This window comes from Drosophila mauritiana, chromosome 2R (genome assembly GCF_004382145.1).
Source record: "Drosophila mauritiana strain mau12 chromosome 2R, ASM438214v1, whole genome shotgun sequence".
Lineage (NCBI taxonomy): Eukaryota > Metazoa > Arthropoda > Insecta > Diptera > Drosophilidae > Drosophila > Drosophila mauritiana.
In genome coordinates this window covers 23068509-23089598 of record NC_046668.1, presented here as the reverse complement: position 1 = coordinate 23089598, position 21090 = coordinate 23068509, and the positions used below count along the sequence as shown (strand labels likewise).

Here is a 21090-nt window from a genome sequence, read left to right as displayed (position 1 = left end):
CAGCGAGTCGAATTTCGAGTCTGAATCTGAATCTGAATCTGAATTCGCCTTGATTCGATTGTTTAAATGGGATCCCTTGACATTTGAGGCACACATTTGATTCTGCATGCGGTCTATACAAAATGTACACTTGAAGCAATTAGTTAACGCCCAACAGGTTGGTAAATAAGATTATATTGCACAATAAAGAACGAAACCGGGCTCCTCTTCTGGGTGCAGGTAAATTAAAATACAAAAAAATTAAGGGGCATTTATGGATTAGGAGGACTTTTCCTTTTGCATTTGAGATCTGATTTTACTGATTTCTGTTGCTCGTTCTTTTGCCTTTTTTCGACTCTTCTACTCAAGAACAAATCACTCGAAAGAAACTCTAAGATCAACAGCTGATTTCCATTTGTTTGATTTCATTTATTTACGATGTACTCTTTACGATTTATACTTTGTTGCTCACTACATATAGTTACGTTCATATAGATAGGTTTATACATAGTTAATTTGCTAAATTAAACAAAATTAAAGGACACGTTTCATACTCTCTCCTTGCTTCTGTGATTGAGGAATGTTCTCTGCTTTAAGTATTTTTTCTTTTCTTTTTGTGTTGCTTGTGTGTGTGTGTGTTTTTGTTTTCTTCTTAGCTAGACTACATTTTAGAACGACTTTATTCACGTTGGTAAACATATTTATATTACGTTTCAAATGTACAAAACTTGACGCTTAACTTGCCAGTGCGCTCGCTCGCTTCTTTCTCGACATTTCATAGATATTTTACAGGTTGCTATCATGGTTGTTTATTGTTTATTGGCTAAGATATCGTGTGCTGCACTGCCCCGCCCCCGAAGGCCCTGCCAGCGAGGTCCTGCCGCTGGAGGAGGTGCTGGGCCTCCGCCTGGGCCTGGTGCTGCTGCTCGAGCTGCTCCAGCTGCTCCAGCTGCAGTTGGTGCCCCAGCTCCTGGCAGGAGTGCTGGTGCAGGGACTGGTGCTGCTGCTCCAGGCTCAGCTGGTGCTGCGTCCAGGCAGCCGAGGGCAGCTGGTTCGGATGCTGTTAGACCGCCGGCCAAACACTGTGTGTGAAACGGATCAAGGGAAATGGGGTTAGCGGGGTTAGGAGACTTCGAAAGGGGGAAGAGGGCTGGAGCTGGCGGTAAACGGTCTGGTCTGATTCGTCGTTTACAGCCAACTGGGTATATCGGGCTGGAAACTCACGTCACTAGTGATGGATTCGTCTCGGGCTGGTACCAGTACTGGGGCACATAGCCACCCATCTGGGGCGGCGGGTTGTGGTGGTGCGTCTGCGGATGTAGCGTTGCCGCTGGATGAGGTGGTTGTGGCGTCATTTGGGGCGGCGGCTTGTGGTCGATCCAGTGCGGTTTCTGGTCCCACGGCGCTTGCGTCGGCGGACTGAGGCCCGTTGGTGGGAATTCTGTGGGCACAAAGGCAGCTGATGAAGTGGTTTCTTGACGCTGGGCCTCCGCGCAGGCAAACTCACCAGGTGAAAGCTCGGACACGGGTGTACTCGATGGCGTTGGACTGTGTCCGGGAGGTAGATAATGTGAGGGTGAGCCGCTGTTCGAGCCACCGCCGTTATTACCGCCTGTGGAATGGACAAGAGCAAGAGTTGCATTAGTTCCTAATGCCGCCCAGAGGAATCTCCCGCTTGCTAACTCACCACTGTGCATTTGATTGGGGCTGTGCTGGCCGGGATTGGGTCCTCCCCCGCCCAGAGGCATGCCGCTGTTGGTGCCCGGGCCCTGGGCCGCCTTCATCATCTTTTTGTACTTGGAGCGTCTGTTCTGGAACCAGATTTTCACCTGCAAGCAAACGTTGAACTCGATTAGCGTGGGAATCGGCCATAAAGCAATTGATTATCGACTAATGCGACCCGACGGCATCCTTAATCGGGGCAGAACCCCGCTAACAGATTCATTTACAGCTAGAGATACATATACTGTGGAGCGTTGGCAGCTTTTCAAACAGCTTTTCAGTTGAAATTAAGAGTGAACGCTTGTGAAAAGCGGCTGGCAGCAAAATGGCTCTATAAACTATGGATTTTGGCAGCGTGCGACACATATTCGCGTCTTAATCGCGCTGCAGCTCGAGATGTGTTTCATCAGTTGCGAAACCCGTATCTTTGAAGCACTTGAGGCGACGGCAGCCGAAAAGTATCTCGCGGGTACTTTCAGTTTTCATTTGGAGCTTGAGCTCCAGCTGATGGTAGAACTAATTGTGCGCTGAGCTGTGAGTTGTGAGCAGAGAGTTGTGAGTTGTGAGCTGGCGGAGCACTTCACTTTTGAAAGCCCCGCAGCTGAAGCTTCGCTGAATCCCCGGCCGAGTCCGAGTACGAATCTGAGTCTGACTCAGGCCCCTTTTAAATATAGATACAAGCAGTAACAGCGCGTATCTAATGCTGCTTATGAGTGCGAGTATCTGCGAGTACGAGTATCTGCGCCTGCAATCTTGTACATTGATTCTGCCATGGCGTCCACGTTGAGCTAACATTATGCACACGTACATGTACTCGGCATTATAGATACTGTACCAGCACTAGCTATATAAACTTGCCCGGCCAGACTTGCTCAAGGTCGTTCTTCGCGGTTGGCTGAATTTTTGTAGCGCCGCTGGAGCTCGCTTTTTGTGTTTGGCGAATTTCACCGACTTTGGGCTTTCGGTTATTCGTTTTTGCTCATAAAACAGTCGGAGGAGACTCGGCTTTTATGTGCATTCCACCCATCGATTTCAATTAGCCGATAGCTACCAGAATTGACCGTCCGTTCGGCCTGGGCTATTCGCTCCATTGTCGGATCATTGACATTGGCAGCCCCGAACTGCGGTAGCCGAAATCCACGATTGGATTTCCATTTCATTTAAGTGTTCAATCAAGCGCGAATCGTTATGTCAGGCCGCACAGATCACCTCAGTTGGAGATACTTTCGGCTACTGGAAATTCATCTTTGCACATCTGGGTTGTACCAAGCAGAGGAAGGAACTGCCCTAGGAAACAACATTATTTTTCGAGCATACACATTTGTTTAGATGTTACGCAAGGCAGGCCAAGCGAAAAATCTGCGGCAATAGTAAAAAACTGTCGAGGTCTCTAAAAAGTAGACACTTTTTGAAACATTTAATCAAACACTTTTCTATGTCACTTGGCATTCACAGAGCTGAGCAGGTGTCAAAACTAATGGTCAGCAGCCTCTCAATTGTCAGCTTTAGAGCCACGATCCAGCGAGTGTGTGTATTTACATAAAAAACGAAATAAATGCTCAAACAAGATAAGCGAAATATCAACTCAACAAGTTCCCCTTTGCGAAGACGAGGGCAAAAAGTTTGCATGAGAGTAAAAGTGTCTTTCGAATCCATCGGACGGACAGACTGTCAAATGTCAATCAGCCTTATGCCGTTCGCGTTCTCTCTTGCCCCCTCCCCGAATTTGTACCACTTTCGCATGGACAAATATGGCAAAAACGGCAAGAAATTAGCATGTCACTGTGTCAACTCCACAGCAACCACAACGGATCGAAGCTGCCTGCTCGGCATTATCCTTTTAACCCACTTCGATTCAGATAGTCAGATAGTCAGATGGCCAGCATGCGGCAGCAACACTTGCTTGATCACTTCCGCAATATGTCACTTGGCATATAATTCATGCAGTCAAACGCAGAATTGATGGCTAGCCAAGAGTCTGAGTCTGCGCCTTGGTCTGGGATGGCATGGGATCTGGGGCCTGGGGTTCCAAGGCGGAGGCAGGGGCAGATTACAGATGGGTTTTATGACGACGGCAACGCGCTTCTCCTGCAGCCGCTGCTAGATCTTCACAGCCAAGTGGCTGGCGATGACGGGCTCCAGATGGAGATGGAGCTCTAAAGGGGATCTGTGGCCACCAGGGAGGAGCGCGGAGTAAACGCCACTTGGAGCGGGCTTTCTAATTGCGAGCACTTGCCGTTCGAGCGACAAAAGCCAGTCACAAAGACAGAGACGGAGGCGCGGACACCTGTGTGCCCGGCAAGTGGTAACTGGTTCCGTGGGGCATTGCCAAATGTGTCCCAGGCCCCGGCCAGGCTCTAATTCATTTGACAGTTGAGCATTTAAAACGTGGGAAAAGATAAGCCAATCCGTGGTAACGCCAACCGATCCGTCTATTGATTTGTGTGGGATCCCTGGCTGTACGGTTTTCCGCTTTCCGCGGAAACACTTCACGTCATCGCCGTTTTTCGTACGTATTTTCCCTGATAAATCACGCCGCAACGAGCCGACCGCCCCTTGCCAAGTCATAAACCGGAGGAGCCGCCCTTCCCTCGAGCCCACACCCAAAAACTTACGGCTTTATTAGCAAAGCTGGCTGGGAGATGTGCTAAGTAAATAGGGAGACGGCTCGGACACAGAGGCCTTGGCTTAATGACACCGACACCGCCCCAAAAACGTTCCATTGAATAGAGTCCGATGCTCTCCAGTGGCAGGTGGGCACTGCGAGGTGGTTATGGAGCTTAGCACCCTGGGACCTGTGTCCTCTAACCCCAACCGTTTTTAAATTTTCAGTTAGAGGAGATGTCTTTCAAATCCTATTGTGTAATCTTGACAGATTGTGAGATAATATAAATTAATTACATTATTCGATCCATAGTATTTAGTTAGCACAAGTCTAATTATATCCACCTCCGATCTGATAGGGTATCTCAGCTTCTTCCTTTGGCAGCTGGCTGTTGCAAATACATTTCCTCCTCGACCCGCCAACGATGTCTGTCTAAAAAGCAACTAAAATGTTTATGGCTTTCCCCGCCACCAGGGGCAACTGCTGCAACAACAACGATCTGCAGCAACAGCGGCAGCAACAACAAATGGCGAGGCATGAAATGGTCTCAGTTTTGTTGCCACAAATTTATGGCTACCAAACCGAGTTTTCCCCTCATTGTTCTCAGCTTGTTGCTTGTTATGTTCGCTGATGTTGCTGCCGCTTTGGTTTTCATTCATAAATTCCGTGCAACAAGATTTTAGCATTTTTGCAGCACATTTTTGGTGCGAGAAATTTCAATTTGCTGGCCAAAGCGGTTAACATGAAAAACACTTTTTGGCGGCTTCTTTCAGCGGTGGCTTTGAGTTACGGCCAGGACCGGAGGCATTGTCTTAGCCGTTGATTAATAGCCGCATACGATTACCCGCTTACTTGGGATTATCGATTTCCGATCGGTATTCGCAGGCGCCAAATCCAAAGGTGGCTAAACTTGCGATTTGCTCGCAAATTGATAACCAAATGGCCCAAACGGGCCATTGCGCATACGCCCTGTGGGTAGCAGTCGCAGTTCAAGATCATCCGGATCACTTTCGTTTTATTTTCGGCTACAACCTGCCTGGCTGTCCACTTTTATGAGCAACAACTTTCCTTTGAGTCGCGCAGCACGCGCCAGCTGACCAAACGGTTTTAATCGCGCTGCAATCGCCAGCAAAACGCGTGCAACCCGCTTGCGCGGCAATTTTTAATTTATGCACAAGGGGAAAATCGTAAAAAAAGCACAGAAACCATAAAAATTTAAATAGGCGATAGAGTAGGAGAGAGAGAGGATGAGGGAGAGGGAGAGGGAGCGGGACAGGGACAGGTAAAAATCTGAGCTGCGCGAAATAAAATTTTGATTTATGATCTTGTCGCTGAAGTTGTTCGTCAACAGCCGGCGACGGCAAGTAGCGTGTTTGCTGTGGTTGTTGTTGTTGGCCGAAGCTGCTGTACAAGTTTGTTGGCGCAACAAGTGCTTTCGGCCAGTATAACTCACTCGCCGACGGTCGGTCAGTCAGTCATTCATAAAAGCAGTGGCCGCGTGGCACTTTTGATTTTGTTGCCGTTGCTGTGTCTTTATTTTGGTAAGCGCATGTTCAGGCCTGATTTTTATCTCGGGACAGTTAAAAACAAAAAGTAAAAGCCAACAAAACGCATTTAATATATTTCTCACTGGCCGAAGCGATTGCAAATGCGCGATTGAAGCGATTGCAGCGATTGTTGCTGCCGCAGCGACAACAGCAACTGTTGCGTGTGCTGAACGCAGCCAGTTGGAGCTGGGCCCACCCTCGCGAGCAGCAGAAGATACTGCCCCATCCCTCTGGCTGCCACAGAAACATCAGCATATTTCTTCCTCAACTTCTGCCGCCAAGAAGGCCCAAGCCCCGCGTCCCCCGCCCCGAGACATGCTCTTTTGACTGCCATGGTTGACGGATTACGCAACTTGCCGGCCGTAGCATTTTCATTTTATTATTGTTATTATAAACTCTCCGCATTGTCGGTGGCGTTTTTCATTGTGCTTGGAAAATTTGAACATTGCATGCGATTGTTTGTTGTTATACGCTCCGCGGCAGCAACAGCAACAGCAGAAACAACAGCACCAACAGCTCAACAAAAAATTTGTTTATAATTTTGAATGCAGCGAGCGGCAGCGGCAGCAACAGCAACAACAGCAATCGCCGCTAGGCAGGCAATGACTTCGAAACATATACAACAATGCCATGTCGTGGCAAAATATGGGGAAAAAAACGCTACAAAAAGTTTTCTTTTGAAAAGGTTTTTGTGTTTCCCGTGTGGCGGGCCTGCCCTAGAGTCAAGTGTCACGCACACTCCGTGCTCTGTGCTCAATGCTCCATGCTCCATCCCCAGTCGCAGCCTCAACTTTCAGCTCATTAAAGCCAACACCGCATGCTAAGTCAGTTCAAGTTCGCTGCCTAAGTCTTTCGTTCTTGTTAGCAAGGAGAGCGAGCCGCGGAAAGGGACGGCTATAGCGCTTGCAATGGATGGATGGGGCAGAGCAAACAGAAATCTTCGCCGTTGCGAAGACGTGCAACCAAAGTGATTTCCAAATAAAACCGTTGCGGGCTGTTTTGGGCAACGCCTTCCCGAAAAAACGAAATCCGAAAACAGTAGAAAGGAAAGCGGCAGCAACAGAGTTTCAACAAAAAGCGCTCCCAGGCTTCAAGGCCAACAACGCAACAACGCCTTGAATCCGCTCCCCTGCTCCAGCTCTGGACGCAGTTCGGACCCGGCTCCATGGAGCAAGATCGCTGCCAGCAAATGAACGCAAGTTAACACCGGCCGATCCGGTCCAGTCCAGGCCCAGACAAATTGAAAGCAAATCGATGCCCGTTCAAAGTTGAAACACGTGGCCGCAGTGCAGCGGGGCAGCAACGCAACTCTGACCCCGTGGCAACTTGTGAACTTGTGGCAGCTTGTTGGTGGCACGCACGTGGGGCGGCTACCGCAGCCCACTGCATTGCAGACAAATTAATTTGCTATTAATTCCACGCTCATCGGAGCTACTGCTGCTGCTCGAGCCGCATTTCAAAGTTCACTGAGCCCCAGTGGAGCCCAGTGGACATTGGGATGCAAAGTATGCGGTCGACTGACCATTTTTGGGTCACCGCCAGTGCCGGTGCCAGTGCGCTTTTCCCTCGGGGGCCGCGCACGTTGTCCCAGCTATGCCATTGATCTTTATCAATGGAGCCGGAGAAGGAGTTGCACGCCGATAGAGTCGCCAGTGCCATGAATGAAGCTCTCGGCGATCCCGGCTAGATTCATTAATTTATGCATATATAGGCAGTGCGGTGCGTAAAAAGTGAATGAGATGAGCGAAACCAGAAGGCACAAGACGCAGACCGGGCACCGAGCTCCTGGCCCGTTATGAGCTGCGCCAGCGGTGGCAAGCCCCTGCTTAATAAACAATAAATATGCAATTAAGCAAGGCCAGACGAGAGAGCTGTTTATATAAGATGCTCCCTCCGTTCTATAGCCTCTCTAATAGCAATTAACTCCGACTTGGCCACTCGGATACTTGGATACTTGGACGCTTGGACGCTTGGATACTCGGATACTTGGCGACTTGGGGACTTAGATACTTGGCGTGGACTGAAAGCCATCGGCGATGCGATCGTGGCGGCTGCTGCTAATGAGAAACGCGGCAGCGACGAGAGGAACAATTTTTATAGACGGCTGTGTATAAATGAAGATATTGATCTAATTTCTATATAGCCATGATTGCTCAATCGCCGGTCGCAGCATTTCACCAGCTTTCGACCCGAACTCGCTCAAAGTCATATTAATTATGTTGTTAGGCCGGCCGAGTCTGGAGCAGAGCCTCTTTGGTAACGGAGCTGGGATTCTGGCTAAGTCGAGCGACAAGTGCAGCCGCATGCCAACCGCCAAATTAGCCGCGGCCAAGGACAAATCGAGCATTTTACTAACTCAATTAGTGCTTAGCTGGGCGCAGAGAAATGCCTGGGTTGCCATTTCGAGACCACTCCAGTTCGGAGAATCGATTAACGATCAGGGACCGATCAGGGAATCAGCCGAACGAACGGATTGTACTATGCACTCTGATGGCTGATGACGCTCATCCGGCCCAAAGCGATTGTCAATCGGTCGTGGATTCAGACTTCTTGACGCGATCGCCTCGCATTGTGCAACAAAGTGCTGTTGTCAAATCCGGAAACTGTTCCCATGTTCGCTGCGAGTGCGAGCCATTGAAAGCAAAAAACAGCGACTGCTGATCGCTAAAAAACTGAAAACTGAATACTGAGCACTGAGCACTGAACACTGAACACTGAACACTGAGCACTGAAAAACGCCCCAAAGCAACGTTCAAAGCTGTTCTGACTGACTGGCATGCAATGCGACTGAGAACTTTGCTTTTTGATTCACCTGCAAAGCCTTGAAATTTTGTAATTCTAATTCGCCGCTGAAACACTGACTCAGTTCAGCTTTTGTAATCCATCAGCGCGGCAGCAGCGCGAAATTATGATGAAAAAATCAGCAGTAGCAGCAGCAGCAGCAGCAGCAGCAGCAGCGGCAGCGGCAGCGGCAGCTGACGTACACAAATTGTTCAACAATAAATCGGCGGCAGCATTTGATCAGCAATTGTCAAGGTGAGATTTTAAGCAGATACAAAAACAATAACTGCGATCATGACGACGGCGACGGATGGAGCAACAACAACAAGTGCAGTTTCCAGTAGAAGTGGTTGCTCAAGGGGCGGAAAGAGGGCGTGTTCACATAGTTTGTATTCAGTATAGATTTGTTTCGAGCGGACTCGCTTAGTCAGTCGACTTTCTGCAAGTCGCAGTCACTTCTACAGTCACTCAAAAAAAATGTTAGTCATGTCTAAATTAGTTTTCGGCTTTTTACTTGTAGCAAGTGTCAGTGCAGATAATTTGGCACTATGTGTGGTCATTAATTCTTGGAGATGGCATGGAGTACTGGGGGCTGACTAACTTGTTGGCCAGGTCTGGTAGATTTCCGTACAGCTGCAGGTGGGGGAAACCCCGAAACTTGTTTAATATTAATGCGATTCTTCTGAAAGTCCAATCAAAAAACACTCTCAATCAAGCTGCACTTCGAACTGGGCCCTAACAATAGACCCAACTGTGGAACACTGAAAGTGGGGGAGTCCCATTCGATCTTGGGAAAGGAAACTCCTCGGTGGGTGGGGTGCACTTCATCTGCCCGGCCATCAAGCTCAATTAGATGGCCCAATTATAAGCAGTGTCCAAGCAGCCATGGCCGCCCCATCAAATGCACTCGAAGGAAGGCATTTTCCGCACGGCTAACCAGATTCCGGAGCGAAATTAAATGGGGAGACGGGATGGCGGGTGACCCCTCGGCGGGCAGAAATCATTTTGTGGTCAGATCCATCGGCCAGATAATGACAAACAAAACTGGGGGAAAAACGCTAACAAAAAAGTGTGGCGGCTAATTGTGCAATTTATATAAGCGCATTCTTTCACTGGGCTGGTTTTTGTTCGCTCGGGACTGGTAATTTAAATATTGCTCTTCGGTGTGGTGTGGTGTGTCCCTCTGTTTTTTGAGTTCGGAGTTGGAAAATGAAATCATGGTCAACTGACTATTATTTGTCGCTTACACACAGTTTCCCTATGCATTTTCACAGCCCGATCATGATAGTGCTGCCAGCAACAAAAGAGTCGAAAAAAGACCCGCGAGTTAACCAAGCGTTAAAAGTTTGTTGTCTCGCCATTGTTGTCGTTGGGGAAAAACCTCCAAGGAAAATTTAAGCCAGTTGATTTCCGATCTCCCGCCATCCACCCCCTGGAGTCCGCCTCCATCAGTGCATGCCGGAAAGTCCCGCTTTAATTGGTGTCAGAGTACAAGGCTGCTGGGGATGCGATAGCCAGGACATTCGAGTGCGGCTAATTGGCATCGCGTTTACAAGGCCAAACAAGTGCAGAAGGGTTGCGGGTTCGCCGGTTCGATATCTGCAAATTTGAGAACCAATTAAAATATGAAACCAGCCTGTGTCTGCCGAAGAGCCACCCACTGGAGCGGGCTATCTCGGCGTGCCGGGCCCATCACTTCCTTCCAAACCAGTTGGGCCGCAGCCTCCGAGTCTCGGCAATAAAATAATAATTATTATTATTATCGCATCGGAGAAATCTGCCAACCAGGGGCATCCTTGGCTCCGCATCTGGCCAGGCTTGTTTACCTTTCCGCCGTGTGTCAGCAAATGAAGCCGTAATTAACCCTGCCTGCCTCGCTCGTTTTGTTGGCCAATAGACCGATGGCCAAGATACCCACGGCATGGGTATCTATGCCAGGCACTCCAGCTATGCGCGATAGTCGTAAAACTTTATTTATTTGAATACTCTCACTTGAGCAGGCCCATAACTGCCTGCCCCCCTGCCCCCTCCATCGGACGCTCGTTGGGGCATTTTGTAATTTCCTGAGCGTTGCGTACGATTTTGATCGAAACGCTGACGGATGGGGCTGAAAATGGAGCCGGAGCTAGAGCCAGTTTGAGCATTTTGAAAGCTGCCAATATTGTGAATGAAACGCGAAACTTGCTTTCAGCACAGGGACCTCAAGCTGGGTGGAAAGGCGAGTGTAGTTGTTGTTGATGAACCCATTCTGAAGGCGAGAGGAAGCTGTAAATGTTGGCTGGGGAACCATTAGAGGTTACCCTATCCCCCAGGCTTCTGGCTTTCATTTCTCCATCTGCGGCACGAGGATGCAATATATGTTAGCTAGGGATTGGGACGATCAGATACTTGTATAAAACTGTGTTACATGCAGAAAGTTGTCTCTTTGGAAACTGGTCCACTTTGGGTTCTCATCCATAGATCACTCATGCCAACCCAAGCCAAGGTATTTTGAAAGCTTTCAGCTCTTTAGTACTTGTATCTTTGACACTGGACTTTCAGCTGGAGCATCTTTTTGGCACGCTTTGTGGGTTAATTTGTGTTTCGGATCGCTACCTGCCAACGCGAATTATGTCAGCTGCAATCGAGATTGCACAAGCAGCACGTAGCCACTCATCGGAGCCATCTGCGATACATCCACGAGTCCGGGTATCCACATGTGTCCGCTTGGCTCTTGACTGGCGTTAGATTGAGCTCTCTTCAAAATGCAAATGCGGTCGCCGGAGGAAGATGAAGAAAGGGGCTTCGAGGAGGGGGAGATCTGCTGGAGAACCGCTGGGGAGAAATTGAGAAACGCTCGCTCGGCCGAGCTATGCATCATTGTTAATGGCAACTTGTTTGTTGTCGAATGTCGCTGCTGCTGCGGCTGCTGCTGCTGCTGCTGATGTTGCTGCTGCCACTAGTGTTGTTGTGCCGTAGTAGCACCAGCACCAGCATCAGCATTGATCAAACTTAATTCAAAGTTCCTGTTGCGCGAGCAGCGGTGCAAATTACGACACAGGGAGGCAGGCGGGCGGGGAGTCGCTGGTGTTGCTGCTGGGTTCGTCGCCGATGTTGCAGCAATATGCGTGCGATTAAGACGCAAGTGCGGCTGCTTAGTTACAGCGTATTATGTGCCATAATTTAATTGACATTGCCCGCGTAAATCAGGCAATCACTGATCTGATATACGATGTGTTGCTGCTGCTGTTGTTGCTGTTGCTGCTGCTGCTGCTGCTGCGGCTCTGTCCGCAGCATAAACGAACGTGAGCTGAGCATTTAAATGCGGTCAGCCAGTTTTTCATTTTTTCTCGCTTAGCCGTTGATACTAACTAGACACTTGTATTATTTAAATCAAGTTGTGCTAGTTTTTTTCCTAATACAATAAAAACGCGCGCATTTTTTGCCGCTGCCGTCTGCTGTGTGTATTATTTGATGTGGAAATTAATTTAATTTCGTTACAAGTATTTTGTTTGGCCTGGAATTCCAGCGAAGTATCATTTTGGGTTTCTCCGCGGAGTCCATGACCTTTGCGCCATACCAGAGCGTTGGCCACGTCTCACATTAGGGGTGGAGCAGCAGACTTATCGCGGCTTGGAGACCCCAGCCCCCAGCTCGCCGAGAAGCCCCAGCCGGCGAAGGTGTGCACCGTGGGCGATGCGTCTGCGTCTGCGTCGTCATCAGACCAAGTCTGATCTGCGTGCAGCGGAGATGCGCGGAGCTACAACACACACCACACACACACATCGACGCGGGCGGACTCATAAGCGGGCGTTGTTGATTTTTGAAGACAGGCCCGGGCAGAACCATAGACCCACAGCGAAATGTTAGTGCAAACAAGTAAGAAGCTAAAACATGCGGCATACAACTTTTCTTATTTCATTTCCATATGTCGTTCTCTTAATGGTAGTTTATAATGTATGTTTATAATTGCTATTACTTTAGAAGAAAATTCCCTTAGCTCGCACAGTCCAAGATGCATATATCTGTAGTTTAGTTATGCAACTTTCAGCACTACCAATATTTTTTCCTCGACTTTTGCCCCTTTTTCCTGGGTCTCCTGCTCCCACAAGCGCCGTTTTGGCAGTTCGTCTGCCAAATCCTTTGTTTTCAGCCAGCGTGGCCTCCTACAAAATTTCGTGGCTTTTGTGGCCGTCTCGTTGAGGTTGAAGTTGTTGTGGCTGCTTCAGCTGTTGTTGTTGCGCCTAAGAGCCTCGGCGGAGGAACCAGATCAAAATGTGCCGATATGAGCTCATAAACACGCAGTTTAAAAGTATTTTTTATTATTTTATTTCATTTTGCTTGGCGGGGCTTTTGTTTCTGCTCGTCTCCGTTTTTCGGGAACGAAGATCGGAGCCGCGAAGCCTGTTGAAAGGGTCTCACACGGACTGTACATACACTTTTGTCTGGCGCTGTCAGCCGGTCTCTGCTTTTCGGGCAGCGAGAACATTTGGCAGTCCACTTGACCGTTCTATGTAATTATTCAATTAGTCGGGGTGCAAAAACGAGCCAGATAGGGGGAAACAGTAGCCGGGATTTTGCTCTAATTGAAACTTAATTATTCTCCGAATGTTTGTACACACTCCGTCCAAGTGTTTCTGTGCTCTGAGCTCATTAACAGTCACCGGATGCACTTTCAAATCAAGCGAACAGCAAGTGGCCAAGTGAAAGATGCAACTGGCAAACGAGTTTTTGCTGCCGAAGCAGCAGCAGCTAAAAAATCATAATAAAATTACCATAATTAAAAAAAGGCCATAAAACAGCAAGTAGTATGCCACATTTTTTTTTTTTTTTGCGGTAATGTTCTCGACTTTTTGCACAGGGAGAGTGGCTGCTGCTGGCCGGCAGGTGTTAGAACGGACAAGTTGCTGTCAGCTGAGAGCTCGGACTGTAAGGCAGAACAACCGAATTGTATAACACGCCCCAAAAACAAAAACTCAATAGTAGAAAGCCACCCCACCGCCCTGAAGGCTGAAGGCCATTAAGCTGGCCTGGTGTTTGTGCAACGCATAAATCTTAGGGCCAACACAACGGTTTGTTTGCACGGCCCAAACATTGGCGTGTACTGGCGACTAGCCTCTGACCATCCCAGACCATCATGACCAGGAGGAGCAGCTCCTGAACCTGGCCAAATCAATAAAAAACTTCCGTTGCTCAAACGACGAGGGCGGTTTTAATTAACACACGGCCCGAGTTTCGCCGTCCGCGCGGAAAGCGAAAGCGGCCAAGACTTGCACCCCAAAATGCAGTCATAAATTCAGGCTTTTGGCCAACTGTTAAGCGTTTAACCCCTTCAAGGCCCGCGGCCACGGAGCACTGAGATAGATCGAGTTGATTGTGTCGCTGGGGGCGCAGGGGCGTGGCTATTTGCTTAGCTGCCTCGATTGACAGCTGCCACAGTCGCGACTTTGGGAAATCAGGGTCTCTCCCGATTCTGCGGGGTGACTAACAATGGGTCTGGCTTTTGTTGGGCTCCATACCCAAGCCCAAACTCAGGCCCAGGAGAATTTATTACACAGCCGCCGTGTGGCACGCCCGTTCTAGACCCGATCCCCGGCACCCGCTCTCCGAGCAACGGTGTGCAGTACATATTCAAATATGTATCTTGATAAACAACTTGCGGCGGAGCAACACCCACGCCACCAATACAATGCCAGCCACACAAATACAGAGGGTCTTCAACTTGTTTTACAAGTTTTTCCTTACAACATTATTGCGGCTCTCGCCCCGCAGTTTCGGCTTCTGCCCCTCCGTCGTGGGCACATGAACTTTCGTGGCACACTAATTCAATTAGGAAGCCCACGCCCACTATCAATAAATTTCTCAAAACACGAGACTCATTCACGGCACCGTTTTGCAAACGCTGCTGGTTGCGGCTCATCTGGAAAGCCATTAAATGGAGCAGTGGCAACTAGACGAACTGGGCATCGAGTCTGAGTACTGCAAATACGAGTACGACTATGAGTACTTGACTTGGGTGGGTGTTGCCTGTGACAATGCCGGCCCCCGCCCCCGGAAAACCTCCCTGCCGTGGGCAGCAGCGCGTGCAAAAACAAAACCGAACGGCAACTGAAAAACTTTTCACAAAGTTGACATTGACACACGTGGAGGAGCAACAAAAAGAACATTACGATATTGCACATACGCCCGAGTGGCGTGTTGTCAAGGGAGAGGGTCACAGGCGTAGGAGGTTGCCATTGTTACTTGTTCGTTGTCTTGGCTCGTTTGTCAGTCAGCATTAGAGACATGTCAACAATTCAATTGGGAAAACGCCAACTAACCACGGGCACAGCCAATGAAATGGCCAAAGGATCCTTGCCAGGGCTTAGGAGCGTTGGTGGTTCGAAGGGTAAAACTTCCCCTGTTCAATGTGGAGTGGCCTTTGCCAAACTTGAAATTTTGAGTTATGGCACAGACGGTATTTATAATATCAGTATAATATTTATATTTACATATACACTCATTAGTAGGTAGACCAAAAAGAGATTTAATATCTTAGATAAGTAACCCCGTTCACTGACCGCCAGATTCCCAACCACAGAGATGGAACTCACCTGCGTTTGCGTGAGGCCCAGACTCGCCGCCAGCTCCGCCCGCTCCGGCAGGGCCAGGTATTGGGTGCGCTGGAAGCGGCGGTTGAGCTGCTGCAGTTGCAGCGAGCTGTAGATGGTGCGGGGCTTGCGCATCTTCTTGCCCTTGCCGTTGACGCGGAGGCCGGAGTCCTCGCACTTGTCGGAGATGGAGAAGTCTGCGGGGGAGAGGGGAGAGAGAAAACAATGCGATGAAAGGAGCAGTTGAGTAGAGTCTGTAAATGGCAGGCTGGAACTGGGCAATGATGAATTTATAATCAGGCTATGGAATTATGGCCAGAATGGCCCTTTTTGTGCCCGTGCACCAAATGCATATTTATGAGCGAATTCCCGCGGCAGCTGGAATGCATGAAACTGTTACATTTATGGACCTGCATTAATTGCAGCCGCATCGCTTAGAAATCGCCCGGCCCCGCCCGCTCCACTCGAATATCGATGCCGCGATTCGTTAAGTAACTTGTAAATGTCAACGAATTAGCGTTAATTGCTGAAGCGAAAGTTCAAAGCACTCCACACGGAGTTGTCCACACGGCTCATAAAACTATGATGGTGATGATCGGCCGACACTCAAGTTCAATGAGCGACGACTGCAACTGTTGACGTTGCTAATTGTTCGAAAACAACACACGGAGCCACCAAACGAACTATTATTAAGTGCCAAATATGGCCACAGGTGTGTATCTGTATCGGTATCGGTATCTATATCTCTTTCCGTATCTGTATCTGTGTCTGCCATCCGAGTGTTGGTGTCGGCCGTATATTTTTGGCGCCCGAGCAGGCGCACGTGCTGCACACTCTTAATGGCAAATGGCAAGACTCAGTGCGGCGGAGCAGCAGAGATGGCGGCACTCACTGTCACCTCGGCCCTCTCCGCCACCTCGGCCACCTCCGCCACCCAGCGCCCATTGCTCGTCGTGGTCTTCACAGAGCGTTAGTATGTGCGAGTGGACAGCCGCCATTGGGCCAACTCACTCGGCCACTGCCACACATTCGCCCATAACAGAATGGAGTAATTAATTGAGGCTAACGAAAGCCTAATTGCTGCAATTATGATTACAAACACCTGGGGATTCCTTCTAACGATCAGCTGCTTTGCAGATCTCTCGAGGCGGTTTCAAGAGCAAGTGCACCAAGGTTAATTGGCCCACGTTGCGTATGAGTGACGAAAGTCAAAGACAACAAATGGAGGCTGGCTGAAGCGTTGGCGTTGCCGTTGCCGTTGCGTTGTCGTTAGTAATGCTTCCACTGTTTTTACTGCTTCTGGCGGTGCTCACATCCCCGACAATGGATAAAAATGAATTGCTTTTCACTCACCGAAAAGCGAAACTGCTCAACCAAAACGCATCGAAATAGCAACAAATTGTTCAACAAATACGAGAGACAGCCGCATCAGCAGCAACAACGAGTTGTCACAGTCAAGCGCGCAATTATGCCAGAGACTGGGAAAAATGTTCCAAAAAACATAAAGAACACACAAAAAGCAGAGAGATGTAAAAATAAATAAAATGGGAAAATTGCACGTACGTGGATGAGCAACAAAGAGCTTCCAGAGGTCCCACAATTTCAATAGAATACGTTTCATGGGAAGGAAAAGTAACATAAATGTCAAATAAAAAAACTTGCGTGTATTATATTTTACCTAAAACTTAACCTGGCATTTTCGATTTTAGTACAGTCTTAAAAGGTTAAATGTCTTTATAGATTAAGCAAGTTAATCTGTACAGCTTTATAACTTATTAGTGTGAAATAAGAAGACCTTAAAAGAACAACTTAGTGGGAGATCTACGAGAAAGGAAGTGTAAGAATGAGACACAGTGAAGCCTGATATCTTTATCTTCGATCTGATGGTTAAGTACTTCTGTAGCCGATTGAAATTGAAATTTGATAAAAGTGAAAAGCACCGCAGTCGCAAGAGGACAGTGAAGGCAGCCTAATTGAGACGAGTCGAACTTGAAGTCAACGAGCAAACAAAGCCCGCAGAAGGCGACCACAATGGCTCTCGACGGCGTTGAGCTCTCGAGTTCAAGTGTCGCCAAAAAATAGACAAGGAAGCAGCGAGCGAGATCTTGAAAAGATCTCATTCCCAACAAAAGACCCGGATCTCTTTGGGAATAAGGTACTGTGACTGATCGGATAAGGAGGAGCAGTACTTACCATCCTTCGGTGGACTGGCGCAGGGCGGGGCGTAGCTGCCCAGATGGTAGCCGGAGTAGGAGTTCTGGTGCATTGGCGGGAACGGGTAGCCGAGGGCGCTGCGCGGACTGGGGAAGCCGGAGTCCTGGCCGCCCTGCGGTCCGAAATGCTGATAGGTGCTCCGGATGCCGCCGTACCTGGAATGCCGCAAATGCACGGAAAATAATCAATACGGGGCTGTAATGTAGCTGTGGCAGTTGTGGAAGAAGCAGTGGAAGTAATGGAAGTGGCGTACACCGGCTGTGAATGTGAATGAATCGTGCCGGGGACAAAACTTTTCCTCCTTGCGTGTTTTGTCTACACTTTTCACTATTCACTATTAAATTCAAACCTCGCCGAGCATAGGACAAGCGTTCGGCCGGGAAAATATCTAAAAGTGGGCCCAAAATGTTTCATGTTTAATGCAAGAAGCGTTGAAACGAAAACTTTTTCTCTCACAACAAAAAATTAGGCTGGCGGAGAGGAAGGACGTTTTTGCCATGACTTCATTTACACAAACCAGAAACGAAACCATTACCAAAACCAAACCAAAGCCCGAACTGGATGCGGCTTAATATATCAAAGAAAAATCAATACGAGTGTCAGAGTCGCTGTGTTTTAGTTTCGGTTTGGTCCGAAGTTCCGTTTGCAGTCCCGCCGCTCGCTTGCGGTAAATATTTTGTTAACACTTTGCGGGCGAAACAGTTGAGCAAGTTCCCATGCATTATGTTCCGAGCGAACTGCATGAAATATTCAATGCTCTCCTGGCCCCTCAAACACGGAAACGGAAGCGGGCCGAAAGCAGCAGAAACCGCAACGGACAGCGGCCAACGGACAGCGGACAGCGGACAGCGGACAGCGGACAGCGGACAACATGGCAGCCACTCCGGGGACGGAGAAAAGTCGTGGCCAGGAACAGCTCCCGAGGGCTGGTCGGCGCAGCCAAGCATTCCGAGTCCCGTCCCAGCCAAGAGCCCAACACGCACAAATGACAGAGCAGTGGAAACCGCAAGGCTCAAAACCAAGAATGCAATAAAATATGTATAATGAAAAATCGAATCGTGCGTTGGGAAAACAATTTGCGGCTGCAAACAGTTCGCCGAGTGAGCGGTAACAGTAAACAGACCACCGAGTCCGACTTATTGCTACCCCATGAGGAACGAGTAGTTGGATAGGAACAGAACCCTCCGGAGCAGACGCTTATTTAGCACACGGACCGGGAGTAAACTACACTTAATTGAATTTATTTTTGGCTTCCGCTGGAAGCCAGGCAGGCACCAGCATGAACTGTGAGCCGGAAAGTGAGCTGAAGTGATTTTCTTAATCAAAACTAATAGTATAGCGAGAGCCCAACGCGAAATCGATCCCGAAAATAGTATCATAAAAATGGAAAGAAAGCTGACGGGAACTTTCATCGATTTAGTCTAAATCGAATTGGCAAATTGAAATTTAAAATTGTGATTTCGAATGGATACTACACCTTTTTTACTTTAAAAGTAAAGTTTTAAGGAAGGCAAAATATGTTTTAACTTTGGCTTACATTGACGAATCCATAAATCTACAATTGGTAGCTTTAATTTTAACTATTATTATATTGTTGTTATTATTGGCTATTGTAATGTAATCTGTAATTAAGACCCTAAACAGTTATATGAACGACTTGGACAAGATCCTCTTGAGTTAACCTGACTTTATTTAACTGCTTGCTTTTACCAACTGTTAGTTGCTATTAAAAAAAAATTAATTTGTTTATGGTAATCCTATCCTATGCCAACTAACTTTTCCCCATGAGTTTAAAGACTGAATGGTTTTATGGTACTTATAGCGCTCTTTAGATTCATTATTAGACTCCATTTTTCTCGGGTGTGTCAACTACTCTGCACAGATTGAGTTCCGATGGGTTTGGCTTTGGAAGGGCTGAAGTCTGGAGGAGATCGAGTCTCCGCACCAAAACACTTTCTGCTATCTTTCCTGTAGCTCCACTCCACTGATCTTGGGGACACTCACCCGGCGGCGGCGTGCTGCTGCAGCTCCACGAAGGCGGACTTTCCGGGGATGTTGATGCCGGGCGTGACGCTGGCCGCCGTGTTCCCGCCGTCCATGTACTTGGGCGTGTGCGGCGCGTCGGGGGCGTCCATGCCCGACTGGGGGGTGCTGGGAGGCCCCTCGTAGGGGCTCCCTAGGTCCGTGAAATTGAGCGTGTTGGCGCCTATTGAGGCCACTTTATCAAGAATTTTGACGGCTGTTCAGGGGGATGCGCGCGGGAAGGAAGTTCTCAGCGATCCGATGGCAATGATCAGCTATACTTGGACAGTAGGAGTGTGTGGCCTTCGTATCTAAGGTTTTTGTAGGACACAATGTCTTGGCTTCAGTTCAGTTCGGCGACTGTGATTTGGCGGAACTGTCGAGCGCGTAAATCCTTTCAGCTGGCGAGGAGGCACTTTTCTCAGCACTGACACTCAACTTGTTAGCAACTCAACTCACTCGGAATTGCTTTCTTGTATCACTTCGATTTCTGGCTGTGCATATTCTTTGTCGATTTTCACGATTTTTAACTCCGTTTTGCGAATCAATCAAATCAATTCATATCAAATCAGATCAGATCACATCAGATCAGATCACAACGAATCACTTTCCAGTCCGCGACGGATCACTCAGCTCGACGCAAGAACGCAGAAACGCAAGGCGCAAAACGCTACGACGGATCGACGACGGCAATTCAGCGGCGAGAACAGCGGCGACGACTGCCCACGAACAAAGTGCGTATACGACTAGGTGAGGTTTTCGCGGCGCGGTTGCGCGAGACTTCGACTCGCTGCGCTGTCGCTTTGCGGCCGTGCCGCTTTGCCGCTCTGTAGCAGTGGTGTGCGAGCGGTGCTGCTGCCATCCATCACCGTGCGTCGGAGCGGGACGGCTGCTGAGGCCCGAGCCGCCGGCAGCGACTCTCGCCGAGCGTCGCCAATCGGGTGGTTTGCAACCGGTTTTCTCGGTGGTGTCTCTGTGTGGTGGTGCAGAAACCGCACCAATACTATAAATTTCCCCGTTGCGGGTGCACGGGGGTGGGGCTGGGCTCTGGGACCCCGTTTCTGTGCCGCTCAACTCGTCAACTTTGTCTAGGTCTAGGGCCCGCATCGAGATTGAGGCGTGGCCTGTCGCCCCGCGTCCCCACGGATTTGGGGAACTTGCGGCGTGTATATGCAAATTCCAGGGGGAACTGCCCGTGGAAAGTGCAAATATTTTGACGTTTTAAATAATGTTGATTAAATGCAAAGGTCTCAATTATTAAATTGATTGTTGAACCTGTAATTTGTCTTCTTATTTAGCCGCTGCTCCTTTCGGGTCATATTTTCGGATCAATCGAAACTGTGGCACACGCATTTCCATGGGTAATCAACAGTTGCGGACAACAGACGAATTAACTTAATGATTTGTTTACGTTTTACAATCGGTGGGCTTGCTTGTAAGGGAAATAACGCTACGCACACGAACAACATAGCGTGGTACATATGTAGATATGACAGGTCTACTACCATTTTCTAATGGAACCTTTAATTTGAAAATCCTTTTTGGGGAGTCTTAAAGCCTCCTTGGAGTTGGCACTTGTGGCGCCACCTAGTGGCCGCCTTTGGCAGCGACAAACCAGTCTATCGGGCCAACCTGCTCACCTGTCAAACAC

General features: G+C 48.7%; 1 protein-coding gene across 2 annotated transcripts; it reads right to left on the bottom strand.

Annotated features, from left to right (window-relative positions):
- Window positions 1–265: 265 nt before the first annotated feature.
- On the bottom strand, window positions 266–20174 carry LOC117136055 (homeotic protein distal-less). 2 transcript variants are annotated; one of them, XM_033296702.1, is made up of 7 exons: window positions 19422–20174; window positions 17397–17572; window positions 15207–15400; window positions 1667–1808; window positions 1487–1591; window positions 1204–1420; window positions 266–1061 (listed from the first exon to the last, which is right to left on the bottom strand). In XM_033296702.1, exons 1-7 carry the CDS (start codon window positions 19550–19552, stop codon window positions 1043–1045), a joined length of 984 nt encoding a protein of 327 aa, XP_033152593.1. In that variant the 5' UTR covers window positions 19553–20174; the 3' UTR covers window positions 266–1042. The 2 variants fall into 2 exon arrangements, with proteins under 2 accessions (XP_033152593.1, XP_033152592.1); XM_033296701.1 differs by lacking the exon at window positions 266–1061 and having other exon boundaries at window positions 1200–1420; window positions 1487–1808.
- Window positions 20175–21090: the final 916 nt, after the last annotated feature.

Bases quoted from the DNA above. Each gene is read 5' to 3' on its own strand.
- LOC117136055 (XM_033296701.1), bottom strand. From the start codon at position 19,552: ATGGACGCCCCCGACGCGCCGCACACGCCCAAGTACATGGACGGCGGG. The intron at 17,573-19,421 runs GTGAGTGTCCCC...GCGGCATTCCAG, and splicing joins CAGCAGCACGCCGCCGCCGG to GTACGGCGGCATCCGGAGCA. The intron at 15,401-17,396 runs GTAAGTACTGCT...TCTCCCCCGCAG, and splicing joins CGCCAGTCCACCGAAGGATG to ACTTCTCCATCTCCGACAAG.